Raw genomic sequence first — 18,089 nt, 5'->3', positions numbered from 1 at the left:
TTCCTGAGGAACACCACTAGTGACCAGCCCCTGGCTGGATGTGACACCATTCACCTCCATTCTCCGGGCCTGACTGTACAGCCAGTTTCTAACCCAGCAAAGAGTGCTCCTGTCCAAGCCATGGGCTGCCAGCTTTTCCAGGCGTGTGCTGTGGGAGATGGTGTCAAAGGCCTTGCTCAGCTCTAGGTAGACAACATCCACAGCCTTTCCCTCACCCTCTGGGGAGATCACCTGGTCATAAAAGGACATCAGGTTGGTCAGGTGAGACCTGCCTTTCCCCAAATCTATGCTGTCTGGCCCTGATCCCTTCGTTGTCTGGCATGTGCTATATGTTCACACTCAAGATGATCTGTTCCACAGCCTTTGCCAGCACCAAGGTGAGACTGACAGGCCTGTAGTTCTCCACATCTTCCTTCTAATCCCTCTTGTGGGTGGGCATCACATTAGCCAACCTCCAGTCATCAGCCTCCTTGGTTATCCAGTACTGATGATAAATGATGGAGAGCAGCTTGGCAAGTGCTTCTTCCAGGTCCCTTAAGTACTCTCAAGCGAATCTCATCCTGTTCCATAAAGTTGTGAGCATCTGAGTGGCACAGTGGGTCACTTAACAGCCAAACAGCCCATCATCCACCAGGACAGATGGATCCTGTCAGAACCTATCATACCTTGTGCCTCAGAAGTTCTTCCATGTTTATAAAACCCAAAGTTTTGGTGAAAATACCAATCCTAGAGCCAATATTTTTGTACAATGAATAACAAGCAGATACCTTTTAATTGACAGAATGAAGGGATGTATGCATATTCAATTGATTCTGGAGCTGTCTTGTGGTAATGACTGCCTTAGTCTTTCTGCTTGTTTTCTGAAGGAGCTGGTAGAAAAATAACACTAGCATTCTGAATTTTAAAATTCCACTTGTACTGGAAGAGATACATTTGCTTTTCAGCAGTTCCAGAACGAAGATGTTCTTTTCCATACAATACTCTACAGGCTCTGGCTACTTATCAGATTAACTATTAGCTGTCAGAGGGCAGTTTTTTGTCTGTAATCTATCATTCCTTAGTCAGGTTTCTTACTGCTTTTTTGTAAACATAAAGCTAAACAATATGTAACACGTGAGCATATTCTTCAGCGACCATAAGTCACTATAGTGACCTTTAGTGACTATATTGCCTGATGCTGTGTGAAAAGGCTCCTCAGACTGGAGACCATTTTACTGGCTGTTTACTGTGAGGAGGAGGCTTTACAGGGTAAAGGAGAGCTTAGTTTTCTTCACTTAATCTGTTGGATATCTGGTAAGGTGTTGGACAAGTCCCACAGTCTGTTAGTCTTGAAAATATGTCACTGGAAAAATTTGGAGGAATTAAGGGGGAAATTAGCATATTTTTTGTTCACTGTTTTGGGGGTATTTGATTTGTTTGTTGTTTAGGCTTTGGTTTGGTCTTTTTTTTTTTTTTTTTTTTGTAATAGTCACTACAAGTTGAAGGTTATCACTACAGAAAGGTAGAGAATTTTTTAGATAAGAATGAGACCTGCATGAGACAACGAGATGTTGCTTAATTGACTGGTAGGATGCTTTGTTTATTTTAACTTTTTTTAGCTGTATTTAGTTCTCAGATTCATATTTAACATTTATATATGCTAGGACGTTTTGCAGAAAGTGCAACTAAAGGCTTGGGAGAATGCCAGGATTAGATGGTAAACAAATTGACAGAAAAAGGACTGAGACTGTTGTTTTCTGAATCTGGTCCTGGGCAGTACACTATGTCTTAACAAAATAGGTACTACATACTAATGCATCAAGCAGCTGAGTTTTTACTGTAACATTCAGAGTGAATTAAACAGGTATGCTCAGAAAAGAGAAGGATTGCCACAGTAGAGAGTTGTATTGCTTGAGAAATTTTGGTTTTGTCAGGTCTTTACTCTCGGAGAGGTAATTTCTATACCAAGTTAAGCTTTGTGAAGCAAAAGTCATTCTTCTAAACAGAGAAACAGACTTGAAAGAATAAAAAATCCAACTCTAATGTACTTTGCACACGGAGGAGACAATGCAGCAGGCTATCACACCTGGTAGTACATATGAATGAAAGCTCACAGTTCTACGCAAACCCTAAAAGCTGTTTCCAGTAGATGAGCTCTTGAATTACAATAACTTTCTTTTGCCATGTTCATTGAAGAAATTGGTGTTTAGACACAGAGCCAGTAGCCATTTAGAACAGAGTTCAGAGAACAAAAGGCATGTTCTACCTAAAATGTAAGTAGATGTGCTGCACATACTTTAGCACAGAGCAGACTACAGTTGGTGTCAGCCTTGCTGATGGTGTCATAGCACATGTGGAAATGAGCCAGTTGAGGACAGAAGGTCCAGAATGACTTTGCTGTCCAAACACAGTGCTAGAACAGGCTGTAAATCGATATACCTGAAACTCAGTCCTGGTGATGAGTGGTTAGACAACACAATGAGCCACCAAATGTCAGACTTCATTTGACAGCATCTTTCCTTATTCCTGCAACCTGTGCATCTCCTGTGTGTTAAATCTTGTCCTTTTCTGACCTTATAGAAGAAGTTCAATGCATTATGAGGTAAAGAGCATTACAACCAAAAAGAACTGCTGACAAAGTTGTCTGCTGATCCTCAGTGCTGGCATAAAGATGTGAGGAATAGAGGCAACCCTCAACAGTATGGAGTTGTTAGATTGACTCAGCTGTCTTATTGCATCACAGTTTCCTTTGTAATTATGTATTTTCAGAAGCTAGAGTCTCATAAGCACAAGGAACCGGAGAACAAGTATCTTCGCTGTGATGTGCAGGGTAATGGAGTGGGAGGGCAAAGAGGATGGGCAAGGGGGTAATTTAAAGACACTCTTGAACTTTGTAGAGCTTACCATCCCAGCTCTGAACATGAGCTGAACCTGAACAGAGGATATCTTGACAATAGGGATTCTTTAGTTTAAGAGAAAATACAAAAACATACCTAGTATGGTTTGCATTCAAACATTTCAGGTAAGTACAGAAGAAATTACTACCAGAAACAGAATCACAGAATCGCTGAGGTTGGAAGGGACCTCTTTTGATTATCTAATGGAACCTCCATGCTCATGCAGGGTCACCTGCAGTCTGTCCATGTCTGTATCCAGTCATGTTTTTAACAAGGGACATGCTATAGCTTTTCTGGTCAACATATTCTAGTACTGTTTCATCTTCCCAGTTGACATGAGGCTTGGCTAAAAACAAGTCTTTTGTTTCTTAGGGTAAGAAGATAGGTATCATAGTTTTACAATGCAAAATAATTAATTGCATATCAGACTAGAAGCTGTAAAAGCTGGAGTGGATTCCAAGGATTAGCTGTAACTGGATGATGTAAGAAGCTTCCACATCCTTATAAGGAAAAGCTCCTTACTGAGTGATGCCACTATGTGCAGTGGGAATCTTCAGCCTTTCAAGAACACTGGCCAAGTCTGTTTTTTTCCCCAGATTTGGTTGCTCTGGACACATACTTCAGCAGTGCAGTAGCTTAAGCTCTATTGCTTTCAGAAGCAGCTACTTGGAAGAACAGGGAGAAGTTGAATGTTAATGTAGAAGCATTGCCTGGAGAGACCTGTACTGTCGAGGGTTGGGCAAAACCAGTGGGACCTGAAGTTGTGGTGGCTGCCAGTGACAGAGCAGAAGTGCTGTCAGCCAGTGTGTAGATGCAAGGTAGTGCTGATCAAGGCCAGAAATACCTTCCTCATTGCTTTGAGCTCCAGCTTGCTAGGAGTTTAACTTCATGTGTTGTTGAGGAAGGTCAGGTAGATGAGAGCTGCCTTCACACTGAAGTGTTTGTCTAAGGTGCCTGTTACTGAAATGTTTCTGTGTAGAATCTGTGGTATGTACGATGTGGTAGTTAGCTTCCATGTTGCATATTTAAATCAGATCTGAAAGAACTCCTGCATCACACTTCCAAATAATTCTTCTCAGTGAAATCAGAGTGATAGTTCTGATTTGTATTTTAGAGCCGTGACTGAAAACCTGTTGGATACCAAAAATAGTGGAGCCAGACTTCTTGTTAGCCACATAACATGAGACTCTGTCACTGACATTAAATGCTAACTTCCTTTGCAGGTTTTCTTTTCTTACCTTGCAGAAGAATAGCAAAAAATAACTGCATATGCTAGTTTGAATGTAACATTGAAACTGAAGGATATTTACTCTGACTAGAAACTCTCATTTCAAGGATGTGTTTTCTCCACTTCCTTCTTGGAAACTGTTGATGCTCCAGGAGGTTACCAATTACACACAATTAAGCAAGTCTGGCATTGGAAAGTGGATACTTTCTTTAGTTTGTATATGTTGGTCAGTGGATTTTTTGAACATTGTCAAGCATATATGTGCAAAGCTTTTATCCTGCCAATACATAAAGGAGCATGTCTGCCTTTGTCCTCGCTATATGTGTATGTCAAAACAAGGAGATTTGCTCTTTTGCATTTCACTCAGTTGCAGTGTCAGTATTTATCTTGGGAGTATTTTTTTATTTGAACTTTTATTATTTGAGTTTCCAGATTTCAATTTTTAAGAGCTGCCTCTGTTATTCAAGCCCAGGAAAGAAATATTATTCTCCTGTGTAGAACGGCTTCACTCTCTATTGCCCTGATAATTCATTCTGCCAGCTGTTTCCTCTGCTTTGTGCTCTGTAATGGAGCACAAACAAGAGGCAAGGTCATAGAATCACAGAATATTCTGAGTTTTAAGGGACCCACAAGGATCATTAAATACAACTCTTAGCCTTGTGCAAGACATCCCCAAGAATCACACTATGTGCCTAAGAGTGTTGTCCAAGTGCTTTTTGAGGTCTGTCAGAGCACTTCCCTGGGGAGCCTGTACCATGCTTAAACCACCCTGTGGCTGAAAAAGATTTTTCCTGATAGCCAACATAAACCTCCCCTGACACAACTTCAGACCATTCCTTCTGGTCCTGTCACTGGTCACCAGAGAGAAGAGATCAATGCCTACTGCTCCTCTTCCCCTTCCCTCAAGGAAGTTGTAAGTGCACCTCAATTTCTTTTTCTCCCGGCTGAACAGACCACATGACCTCAGCCACTCCTCATACGGCCTTTACCTAAGGCTCTTTTCTACCTTGTTGTCCTTCTCTGGATGGTCTCTAACAGCTCAATGTCTTTTTTCCATTGTGTCACACTGAACTTCCCCCAGCAATCGAGGTGAGGCCACCCCAGTGCAGAGCAGAGTAGGACAATCCCTCCCTTGCCTGGCTGTGATGCTGTGCCTGATGCCCCCCCAGGACATGAGTGGCCCTCCTGGTTGCCAGGGCACTGCTGACTCAAGTTCAGCTTGCCACTGACCAGGACCCCCAGGTCCCATTCCGTGGTGCTGCTCTCCCGTCTCTTGTCCCCCGTCTATACACACATCCAGGGCTGCCTCATCCTAAGTGCACAATCCAACACTTCTCCTCATTAAACTTCATACTGTTAGTGTTTGCCCAGCCCTCTAATTGATCATGGTCAGTCTGCAAGTCCTCCCTGCCTGTGAGGGAGTCAACAGCTCCTCCCAATTTTTTATCTTCTGTGAACTTGCTTAGTACTCCTTCCCAGGGTTACTAAGCATCCAGGTCATTTATGAAGCTGTTGAAGAGCACAGGGCTGAGGATGGAGCCCTGTGGAACCTCACCAGTGACAGGCCACCAGTCTGATGTCACCTCATTTACTGTAACCCTTTGCACCTGACCCATAAGCTAGTTGCTCACCCATCCCATGATGCGTACCATCCAGCTGTGGGCTGGATGTTTTGTCCAGAAGGAGAAACAGTGAGAGCCAGTATGGAAAGCTTTGCTGAAACCCAAAAAGATTATATCCACTGGATCAGCTGGGTGGGTTGTCTTGTCATGAAATGAAACTAAGTTTGACAAGCAGGACTTTATCTTCATGAACCTGTGCTGGCTGTGACGAACGACTGCGTTGTCTTTCAAGGGTTTCTCAGTACTTCCCACTATAATAATGTGCTTGCAGAGCTGGGCTGGTAGCCATACTAATGGGAAGTACCTTGAAGGCAAATCTGTAAACTCAATAGGAAACTTGGTTGAGACATTTGTGCTTAAGAAAGGGGGCTGTTTTGAAGTGATGCTCACAAGTGAAGCCATTTGCTTGTTATTAAAAGTTTCTGTGGCCTTGAAGGTGATGTGATTCCTGGAGATGTCCTGAGCAGGGCCAGAATTTGGACTCAGTGATTCTTGTGGGTTTCTTCTCACTCAGGATATTCTATGTTTCTGTGATTCTAGTGATGCCAACCTGTGCTTATTTACACTGAAGCAATCTGAAACAATTTATTGAAAATAACATTTTGCTGTCTCTAAATGGTTTGCACAGTTAGCATATACAGCCTCTTCAAAACTGAACTTCAGTGTCTAGAACACCGCAGAGCTATTATTGGAGTTAAGAGGCTTAAAGATCTCTGAGGATCTTCTCTCCTCGGTCTGCTGCTGGGCTTTAGAGTGTAAGGGTTTATATTCCTGTCAGAAAAAATTTATTCAGCTCTGTTGCAGCTATATTTAAAGAGCAGTAGCCAAGAGAAGGGATACATGAAGGTAGACCTCTGCATCCAGCTTCTTCCAGGATGAACTGCCATATGTTCCAACACAGCGTTCTCAAACAAATTGTTCTCTTGACAATGTTAAGTATTTTCTGGAGCTAAATGTTTCCTTGGCTGGTCATGTAAATGAATTCCTCAGCCTTGTCCATGGACACATGGGACATCCTTATCAATTCCTCTCTAGGTTGTCATTATCTGATTGTTTTGTCTGTATGACTTGATATACTTAGGTCTCCTGACCATTATCAAAGCCTTCACAAGGCTTTGATAAGTTTCTTGTTTGTTTCTATTTTTAACTGAACTCCTTTCTTCTCTTGTAGTGGAAAGGACGCTGTAAGATTCCTCATATCAGAGGGTACAAATACAGGTGTTCTATGTCAGAAGTCATTGAAAGCAACTTGATCCTTCTAGGTTTTACTGCCAGACATGTTTATTGTCTATCAAGCTGAGTAGCAGAGATGCCCAAGAACTTTGCTTTCTTATGTGTTATTCTTGCAGAAAGTATCTCCATTTTGGTTTTTCACTGATAGAGACTAATTTAGGCATGCTACCAGGAATGCGTGAAGGTTCTCTAACATGGTTGATATTTTTTTTATATCTGTGAAAATTATTTCCTTTGTGTCATGCTAGTGTTCATGGAAGTTGGCCAAGACCTCTTCCCAATAACCTTTTCACAGATTGTTTTGGCACTAGCCTAGGCAATGTAATGCAGAGCAAGTGTATGGAAATGCTTTTCATTTCCTGACTCTTAACTCAGATCATGTGGCAATTTGGGTTAAGTGTGATGTAGTATACATGGGACAAAATACATTGTTCTACACACAACAAAGGCCATTTGATTCTTTTTCAATGTATTGTAACTCAGCATTTGTTTCTTGCTAATGTTATCTTGATAATGAGTGATATGTGTTATTCTTTTTCTGTAAAATACCTGAAACTTTTTAATTTCTTTGATTGTTCATTATGCTTTGATTGTATGTTGCTAGGTCAGAGCTGTAAATAATTATTTGGGCAAGGTTTATGAAGTTCTGATGGGAGTGGACATTAATAGGGTGGAGGTGAATGCTACCCCGAGTAGTAGCAAGTAATTCAGTTGCTTCTTGTTTTTTCATTGATCTGCTTTTGAAAGTTACTTTGATTAGAGTTGTTTCCTCTGACAAAGGAACTTCAAAGTGGAGCTACCTTAGTAACTTGCTTTATTTTTCTTCCTTTGGGACCAATGTGAAAACACTAAGACCTTTTGTTATCTCAATTTTACATAGATTCCTGCTAAGCTATAGTTAGATCAATCTAGATTGAAACTGCAAAGCTTTAGGAAGCAGAATTTTATTGTGAGTTTGTGGCTACAGTTCTCAAACAGTACCTTCAATGTTGTGATTTCAGACTATGTGATATGCTTGTAGCAAAGGGTGGATATGTAGGGACTGGCAAAATATCTGGTTCTGAAGGAGGCTGGGGACATGATTTAAAAGGGTCTAATCAATTTTATTATGAACCAGAAATTTCTTCCTTGATTTCAGAACTTTTGTAAAGAAAACTAATTCCCTGAGCATGACAGCAGATAGCCTGCCTGACAGCACTGACTGGCAAGCGTCCTCTTGTTTTTGAAGTATAGAATCAAATCTCCTTTACCTCAGAAAACTGAGAGAAACTTTTGTTTATGATTTGCTTGTCTGTGGGGAAGACTGGGGAGGTTAACGTGAAAAGATGTAAATTTGTGAAGGGTGTCACCATCTTCTGGTCTTGCTAGGAGGAAAGAGAGACTGTACTTCTTTGGAAGCAAGTCCCAGTTATATTGCATAGATTAGATATTTGCCTATTACTGATGTACTCATATGTGTTTGGAACCCTTCAAAACAGAGGAGGAATCATTACAGGAAATGCTAACCTGTACTAACTGCATCAAGCTTAGCTCCCTGTGGATGTTCTCTTCAAAGTCTGTATAAAATGCATGTTATAAAAGTGTAATTTGCAAAACGATTTATTGTTAGAGGTGCAACTGATTATTGACTCTCTTTTTTGTTTTCCAAGGTGGAGTTGATACACAGAGGTGATAAATTTGATGGACTTCTTTATCCTGCTAAAAAAATACCACCGGCTGCAAAAAGGGATGCTGAGCAAGAAAAGGCATCTCAGAATGTTACTTCAACAAAAGCAGACCCTTTGTTAAAACCAAATATGGAGACCACACCTGCATCACTCAATAGCGACTTCAAGGCAAAAGTTGTTGGCATCTTGCTGAAGTATTCCAATGGTCTTTGGGCTCACGCACTTCCCAAAGTGTACCAAGACACTTACCAAGTAAAATTTCCAGAAGACATTCTAAATAATCTAGAGTTACTGTCAGATGTGTGTGTTGTGGACTATGTATCTGAAGTCCCCAGAAAGGCGATCCTCTATGCTAAACCCCAGAGATGCATTGATGAAAATCTGAATGTCACTGAGAAAGTCAAGAGGCATGATGGTGTGAAGGCCACAGCTGAACAGCAGTATGAAGAATCCAAGGACCAGTACCTAGAAAACATAACTGTTCCTTCTCTGATTATTCCGTCAGAAGGATCTGTGTCCATCATGGTGTTAGAATTGAAAAACACTAATGAGGTCCTTATTAGGCAAGTTTGTATTTTGGAATCTACCTTTTTTGCTTTGTTTATAAATCCACATGTTCATATTGTGCAGGCTGCCAGAAAAAAATAGATGAACCGGAGGTTTCAGGACTTTATTATTTACTTATTTTGCCAATGAAAATTAAAAATACTTTTGTTTGTGTGTTTAAATGTAAATTTTCTGAAACTTCTTCTGTCCTGAACCAATCACTTTTAGCATTAGCTTTAGCTTGTCTGAGAATCAAGGCAGATTTAATTTGCCATTGGAAGACTATATAAAATAATCCCAATAGAACACTAAACAGTATTCAGATACTACTACTGTGCTTATTAAAATACTTTTTGCTTCTATAACTTACACTAACTAGGCATGACTTGAGTGCACTCAGATTCCACTTATGGAATGATGAGCTTTCATCCAGCAAAAAACTACTAGTGTTTGTTGGTTTGGTTCCTAATCAGTCTGGTCTAAGGGGACAGTGTAAGAAGTGGATTGTTACATTACATCTGTTACTTCTGGCCTGTTATGCACATGTCACTTAACTCTACAAAACTTTCCTGTACACTTTTTAGTTCTGGCATAATATATAACTTACTGTCCATGTGGAGTTATGGTTCTTAGCTTTCTAATCTGTTATTTTAAGGATGTTTCCACTAAGTATTTGGGATGAATACTTTGAGTACCATGGATTAAAATACCATATGACATTGTTGAGTTGAGGGTGGTTATGTAAAAATTTCTCTACAAAGCAGCTGTTTCCAAATTTTGAACCATGTTTCATGGACGATATTGAAGTTTCTCAGTTTGTCAGCTCTTTGTAGGTACATGATGATAATTTGTGGTTTCTTGATCCTAAAAAAAATTATTACTCAGGGTTATCCATGTACTTCATGTGCAAGGTCATTTATCCTGATATGATGAATCTAGCCCTGAAGGGATTAGTGTTTTTCACCATGACAAGAAAATGTTCATGTAGACTTATAGGGAGGAAACAGTGCATGGGCTCTTCTTTTCTTACATGTCCTATCAGCCTCTTTCTGCTGACTTACACAAGAGCTCTGTAGCAGCTGTTGGTTGATGTTGATTTTTGCAGGATCAATAAAATCAAGATTCTTATTTCAATCTCAGGGATGGAGCAATATCTCTTTACTTTCTTGGTATGTGGCTAAGTTTTTTGTCTGAAAACTTTCACCTGCAGTTCAAATGAAGGCAAATCTGAAAGGTGCTGGTTTTGGTGCCATATCTGTTTTGAGACGTGGATCAATTCTCAAAGAACTGTAATATAGTCAAAATAAAAGTGAGATGATAGAAACACTCCTAGATATTTACTAGGTATTCACAACAGAGTGTTTGAAGGCAGAGCTGATATACTAGGTACTGCACTTGAATTCTCACAAGAAATAATGTCTAAAATAGTGAGTGAAGCAATCAATTCTGAAGGATTCTTCTGGTTTCTGTTGAGTTACTCTGTCTGTTAAGTATCTTTATGTTCAAAGAACATAAAGATACTTAACAGACATATTGATACTTGATACTTGAACATTGATACATTGATACATTGAACTTTGAACATTGATACATTGATACATTGAACTTGATACATTGATACTTGAACATTGTATCAAATGTTCAAGAAACCTTTAAGTCAAAAAGATGTGACTGTCACCCCACTTTATCTCCATTACAAAGTAGACAAATGTTGGCAAAGAAACAAAAAGGCTGTTTCAAGGAAAATCAGAGTTCCCTGGAATGTGGTCAGATTTAACATAATATTTATAACAGAGTTATGATATCATGTTGTATTACAATATCTGCACTATCTCTGGGTATATAATCTAAACTATATGATAGAATTGAATAGTATCATTATGAACAAGCTGAAACAGTAACTAGTAATACAAATTTGTGAGTAAGTTTTCCTTCTGTCTGCTCTAATCTGACTTGTTTCTGAAGCTTCCCATTCGGAACTTCCCATTTCAATTTTCCAGAAAGTTTTTGTACTTAATTTAAGAAGACCTGTGTAACAAAAACAGCATTAATATGAACCATTAGGTCAGCAGCCAAATATCAAGATATAACTGTAGTATGAGAGAAAACAGCACTTGGTTTAACAACTAATTTTAAAATGTACTTTAGATGGTTTGGTTTGGATCAACCTTAGTGAAAACCAGATTACGATGGTGTTTGTTAGTGACAGAGTAACTTTTTTTTCTAAAAAGAGAGGAGTTTGGACATGAATGTCTTAGAAAATGTTTATAATTTATTCATATATGCATGTAAATGTTCTTATGTTTTTATTCAGCTCTTTTGAAGTTGCATCCCAACTCTTGTTGTGTTTTTGTTTGTTTGTTTGTTTGTAAAATATTATAGGTATGTGGGCAAAGATTATTCTTCTGCCCAGGAACAAATGGAAGATGAAATGAAAGCATATTACAGTCAGAACAGTACAGTGTCACCAGCTCAGTCTCTGAGTGTTGGGCAGCTTGTTGCAGTACATGCTGAAGAAGATGCCTGGTTGCGTGCACAGATAATTTCTCTAGAAGACAACAGAGTAAAGGCAAGCAATTACCTCTTCTGGCACTTGGAGAAAGAATTGAGACAAGCTTGGTTTTTAGATACACAGTCAATTCTTAAATATGCTGTACTAGTATTCTTTCTTTTCTTGCCCTGAAGTACTTCTGTTGCAGGTATATGAGAAATTAAGACCTTGTCTAAGTTATATGATTGACAAAATTAAATGGTCTTTCAGGATTTTCTCCATGAATAGTTTGAGTTTGGGAGTTTTGGTTTTGTTTTTAAAAGGAGCTGGGCCCTATAGCACTTTGGTACTGAAAATGTACCTTTGATAGGAGGAATGGTTTGAAGGGGACACAGGAAGAGAAAAGGAAGGACAACATTCATTTGCTTCTAGATCTTGGATCTTGTCTGATGTCTTCTACTTAAATATCTCTAACATGTACTAAATAGAAAAGGAAAAAAAAAAAAAGAGAAAGGGTATACTTTCTCCTTCCAGGCAGATCTGGTGTTTTGGGAGTTAATGTCGTATGCATTTTAGTTAAACCCCATTGACATTATTTAACTCCTCTGTTAAAATTTTCCTATACCAAACAGACTCTTTTTGCCATCTGCGGTAAAATTAGAACACATATATTAGAAATATAAAAAGAGTTTAAAACTGCTCAGTTATTTCTTTTCTAGTCAGTATTAATGATACATCCTTAACATTTTTGTTTCTTTCTTCAGTTAGGTCATTCAGCCTTGCGTAACATACTTTTAAAGTTGAACCATTTTATAAATACTGAAATAGCACATGTATTAGAATTGAGTTTTTTCTGAAAGTTAGTATGATACCTTTCAGATGTGAGTTGGAGTTGTGTGTCAAAACTTGGTCTTGCGCAAGAGAGGTCTTTTGGGTTTAGAGAAGTGGCAAGAAAATTAGTGGAATGCTTGCTTCTAATTTCTCCCTAGTCAGAGCTATCAGCCCAGAGAAGGCTGCTGCTTTATTGCAGCTTTTGCTGATTATTCTCTGGCACAATGTTCAGGCCTCCTTTTTAATATTTGCTATGCAGATATTTTGCAAGGCAGAATTAAAAAAAAAAAGTTGTAGGAAGTCCCATCAAAGCCTTCTTTCTGAAACTTTAGCTCCAGTTATTTGCTGCCAGTAATAGTTTCCATTCTAGTTTCCTGCATTGACTGTGGTATTTATATCAAAGTAAAGACAAGCTTAAATCAAAATTATTCTCTTAATGCTGTAAAAACAATAGCCAATTTGAAAACTTTGTAAATAAAAATTGTGACTTTATTACCTTTCTTCACATAGTTTGAGATAATATATGGTGAATTCTTGTAGCACAGTTCCTGTTTAGAGTTGAGATTCTTTAGAACAGTTGGAGAGGATGGTTTTATAGAGATCTTGAGAGGGAGGCTTTCCCTGAAAACATGAAATTAATGGTACTAAACTGGCAAAAAGTAATTTGTCTGCGGGTGTATAGAGAATGTGGCAACCAAATACATTCTCCTTAAACTCAAGAAAGCATGCTTAAAATTATATTCATGATCTCGTTCTTTTAATTCCCTTTTCCATTGTCAGGTATACTATGTTGATCATGGCTTCACTGAGTTTGTTGAAAGCAACAGTGTGTGCAGACTACAGAAACAGTTCAGATCACTTCCTTTTCAAGCTGCAAAATGTAAACTGGCAGGTAAGAGAAAGCCAGTGCTGACTGCACACATACTTAATGTTATGCTTATTGTTGGCACAGCTTGTGTATTGAAGCCTCTGTGAGTCAGGGAATTCTGATCCTTTTTTGTAATAGTTCTGTATGTGTTTGATAAATTTTGTTCAGCTCAGCTAGTCTAAGCAGACATGGGTATGCATGGAAAGAAGGAAAAGGAAGGAAGAAGAGTTTTACAGAGAATCCTTGATTTTAGAAGATGATTTTATCCTGTACTTTTGTAATGGAGCTTAATTATTTCTGCACTTAACATGGATGTCTTTGTCCCTTTAATATACATGAGCCTAAAGAAATAAAAGGAAACATTTAAAGTAAAGGAAACGTGTTGTGTGAAGCAATGTACACTAGTACAACATTTTTTTCCATAAATGAAGTACATCCATTGTGATCAAATTAGGCAATATTTCTAAATATGAGCCTATTATTCTGAAGTGATCCTAGTGCTATTAGAAAGGTAAATTCATTTACCTTTCTAAAACTAGTAGGCCTTTTTAACTTTTTAAAAATATTACATTTTAAATATGCAAAATTGCTGTGAATGAGCTTGTCTTATTTTTGTTTGGTTGATTTTTAATACTTGGATGCTTTCCATTTTTTCTATACATTTGCCTCAGCTCTTTATGAAGAGGGTCTTCTTCTTTTCTATTGTGCCCTTCCCCCAGAGATGGCTTTCTTTGATAAAAAGGTAGAAATTAAGTAGATTGCAAGTAGGAGGGGTGCAGTAGAACTTCTGTACACAAAAAGGTATGATGTGTCTTACAGGACTGGAAGCCTTCTGTGATGATCCTGTCCTAGTAAAGGCTGTGGAATCACAGACATGCTTCAGGATATTTGCTGTGGAAATACTGGAAAAGAGTGATACTCCTCTTCTTGTTCTCTATGACACTTCTGGAGAAGATGATATCAACATCAATGCTACTTGTGTGAAAGCATTGTATGACAAGTCCCTTGAACTGCACCTACAGGTACCATTGTCCCGTTTCCTCCTTAATTATTAAAAATCGTTGACTGTTGAGGTCTTAGATGGACAAAAAACAGTAGTCAGAAATTTGCTAAATTTTGTATGGGTTTTTTTCCCCCTTTCTTGTCACACTCTTACTCTTGCAGGTAGATGCACTATATACCAACGTCAGAGTAACTAGTGTTTCCTCTGATGGGAGCCTGTATTGTCAAGTGCCATCCAAAGGCTTGTCTAGACTTTCTGATATATTGCAGAAACTAGAAGACTACTTTCTTTACAAGGTAAGTTCCATGGTGAGGGAAGTGGTGAAGTCATGCAGCATTTCTCCAGAGAGTACCAATCATTTTCCTTGCACATAAGTTTAAGTTTCTGTGGTAGCCATAGACTATTCAAAAAGGCTAAAAGTTCTCTTTCTAATTTGGTTTTTTTGGGGGTGCACCTTTCAGTGTGAAAAGTGTCTTTCTTTTCAACGTCAAAGTGATGTATTAGAGACATTTTGAAAAGTCTTAAGTTGCTTTAAAATAGGTGTGTGGCAGAGAAGTCTGATGTTCCACCAGCCATTTACAGACACATGCAACAATCCTTATTAGACTCAAGGGAATTTAGGCCAAAGAGAAGAAATTTTAAGAGAATCTAATTTGTAAGAATTAAGATAAGCAATTTTGTAGTTCACCTGAGCCTGACTAAATCAAATCATGCAATGCAGATCCTTGGAAGTCCTGCTAGAACTGCGGCTTGTGAAACTATGCTGTCAAAGTGTTTTAGGTGTAGAAGTTGAGCTTTAGACCTGTTGTGCAACCATCTGGAAATATTTTATGCTGAACGCATTTCATTTATCAGGATTCAATTTCAAGCAAGCTAAACACTGAAAGAAAGTGTATAAATATTTTGCTAAAGTTGCTAAAGTTCCTAAAAGTTACTTAAAATATTTAGCAACATAAAGACACTAAGGAAGGCAGCCATATAGGTGTTTGAAGGGTTGGTATTCTTGGAAGAGAGTGCTTGATACTTTCTTGCTGCTATCAAAGAAAGAGATGGTTCTTCAGATTCTTTTAATATCAGGCTTTGCAGCTTATCTGGAGGGTCTTAACTCATTTTGCCCAAGAATTTAAACCTAGTAAGGTGTTGATTGTTCTTCAAATGCAGTTTCCCTACTTTTAATAGTATAGCCATTGTCTTGTTATTTTATTTAGGATTATCATGATGCCTGTCACCCCTATTAGACTTTCATTTGAGTTAGCAGTAAATTTGGTTTGTTATATGTCTCAAGAAATTGTATGTTCTAGAATATAAGCTAGGAGCTTCTTCATTTGTCTGTCATAGCTCTTAACTGCTCTTGCTTTTCAAGTCAAGTAATTATTGGTGAATTCCTAGTCTGTTCCCAAACGTGGCTTTTTACCCCTGGCACTTTATGTTCTCCCAATTTCCCTGTAAAATACAGAGTTTGGAATTAAAAGATTTACCAAATGGGGAAGCTTAAACCAATGTGATAAGAAGTGTTTCTAAAGCTGGAAAGATACTTTTTATTTGAAAAAGAGCTTTTATTTCTCAGTACTGTTTATACCATGTGTTGTTTTTGAAATGGTTAGTTGAGTGCCAGATAGTAATAGCTCTGTGCTTTTTGACTTCTGTTTTTATATTTGTAGCAGACTTCTGAGTTCAATGTATTGGTACCTTTCTGTGGCAAAATCTGCTTGTTTCCTTCCAAAGGAAAATTGGCACGAGTAGAGGTAAGAACTATTCAAAAAGCAGCTAGAATTTGCCCACATAGAAATGTGTTTTCTTTTTGGTCAACTCACTCTGAGTGTTTCGTTTCCACAAAATATTTTATAATGTGTGTGTCACTGTTGGGTTTTTAACCTCAAAATTATGCTCTTGCTTTCTTCTTTCAGATAAAAATTATTCACACTAGACGGGCACTTGATGTGCAATTTATGGATAGTGGAACAGTTGCAACTGTAAAAGTATCAGAGCTCAAAGAAATCCCACCACAATTCCTGAGAGAAGTAATTGCAATACCTCCTCAGGTATAAAGACATGTTAAATTTAACCTGTATTCGATCTCTTGGCAGTGTTTGTAGTGCTGCTGCTTCAAGGTTTATGTACTGAAATTCTGTTTTGTTTCACAGCATTCAACATTGCAGTGTATTTTATTGTGTATCTTTGCCTGAGATAAATCACAGTGTAGTCCTCTGAGTTGATGGATGTTGTGTATGTGTCATGGTACTGGATTTGCTCTTTCTCTTTCTGTTTGTCATACATGATTGACTCTGTCAGCATTATTCTCTGAATTGGACCAGTTTTCATATTAATAAATTATACCTTGTATACTTAATTCTGTTCTTAGGCTTTGAAGTGCTGTCTGGCAGATTTGCCTCCTAACACTGGCATGTGGACTCCAGATGCTGTACTGTGGCTAAGAGATGCTGTAATAAATTGTCCTGAATTTAGCATGAAGGTAAGTAGTCAAAATGCCTATGAGACCTGAAATCACATAGGCGTGTGGAAAGAGCATGGGAAGAACAACTTCAAAAGCTTAACAACTCATCAAATCGGTTTTTGTCACAGAAGTGTAAAAGTTTGTAACCAGCTAGAGGACATAAATTTTATTCAAAACTCTTTTCTTAGCAAATTTGTTATAAAACTTATTTGCTTAGGCCTGTTAGAATCTTCTCTTTTCCCCTCTGCTGTGAATTTAGCAATTTTCACAGCAGTTGTTCACATTTTGCTGTCCAAGTCCAAATATGCAGCTAGAGTTATTTTGCCACTGATAAGAAAGAAATGCAGTTGTCATGTTTCAGCACATAAAAATACACAACTTCTGAGTTAATCTTAAGTTACTTTTATGCCTCTTGTGAGCAAAGCTTTTTCTCCTTCTAGTCTTTGGAAGCAGTTTTATTTTTTGTTTGCTTTTTCTAACTGACTTTATTTTAGTATATGGTTTATATAATTAGAATTTCTCTTATCTTTGAGATAAAATTATTTCCATTTGCAACATATCCTAGCTAGTTTAACTAACTGAAAATAACCTGCTAAAGGAAATCTATTATAACTACACACTAAACAAAGATAATTTTTTCTTAACCTTTTGATACCAGCTACTGTCAAACACTTGGAAAATGTGCTTTATAGCTTTCCATAACCTTCTTGCTTGCTTTAGTCTAGATCTCTATTCTGAGACTTACACCTATTGCACCTGGCTTTTCTGGAAGAGTTCTTCCAAAAGAGTTTGAATTTGGTGCTAATTTTTGCTGTATTAAATAATAGACAGCAGATGCATGCTTTAATTGCAGAAAGTTTTTATTCCTGGTTAGGAACATCAACAGAAGCATCATTAAAGGAATGTTTCATACTTTGTCAAATTAAAATTTAAGTGCTTTACTATTAATAATGTTAGTATATCTGATGGTAAATAGGAAATATTATTATGTCAGTGCTTGAAAATTACATGTGAGAGAAACCTGGAAGCTTTTTTCTTTTTTTTTTCATCTAATTTAGCAGGCCTCAATTCCCACAATGACAGGAAGATAGTTTAAAGGATTAGGTGTTATTATTTAATAAGTTGTTTAGATCTGTGTGGACACGGGCTACTGGCTACTGTTCTTCTGAAAACAAGAATTCTACACACAGTACTGTGATTGAACCTGTTGGAACAAAATTGAAGTTTTGTGTTTGGTTTAAGTTAGTGGAATTGCTGCAGGTGCTTTTT

At 38.0% G+C, this 18,089-nt stretch overlaps 1 protein-coding gene across 1 annotated transcript in view; it reads left to right on the top strand.

Annotated features, from left to right (window-relative positions):
- Nucleotides 1–18,089, top strand: part of TDRD7 (tudor domain containing 7) — a 42,315-nt gene that overhangs the window by 20,477 nt on the left and 3,749 nt on the right. The window contains exons 6-13 of the mRNA XM_068176503.1: nt 8,609–9,189; nt 11,555–11,741; nt 13,275–13,386; nt 14,182–14,384; nt 14,527–14,661; nt 16,027–16,110; nt 16,273–16,407; nt 16,728–16,838. Of these exons, the coding sequence (XP_068032604.1) occupies nt 8,609–9,189; nt 11,555–11,741; nt 13,275–13,386; nt 14,182–14,384; nt 14,527–14,661; nt 16,027–16,110; nt 16,273–16,407; nt 16,728–16,838 (1,548 nt within the window). The remainder of the gene's footprint in view (nt 1–8,608; nt 9,190–11,554; nt 11,742–13,274; nt 13,387–14,181; nt 14,385–14,526; nt 14,662–16,026; nt 16,111–16,272; nt 16,408–16,727; nt 16,839–18,089) is intronic.

The sequence above is a fragment of the Anomalospiza imberbis genome, chromosome Z, assembly GCF_031753505.1.
Source record: "Anomalospiza imberbis isolate Cuckoo-Finch-1a 21T00152 chromosome Z, ASM3175350v1, whole genome shotgun sequence".
Classification (NCBI taxonomy): domain Eukaryota; kingdom Metazoa; phylum Chordata; class Aves; order Passeriformes; family Viduidae; genus Anomalospiza; species Anomalospiza imberbis.
Note: the sequence above shows the minus strand (reverse complement) of the source record. Positions and strands in the feature narration are given on the sequence as shown.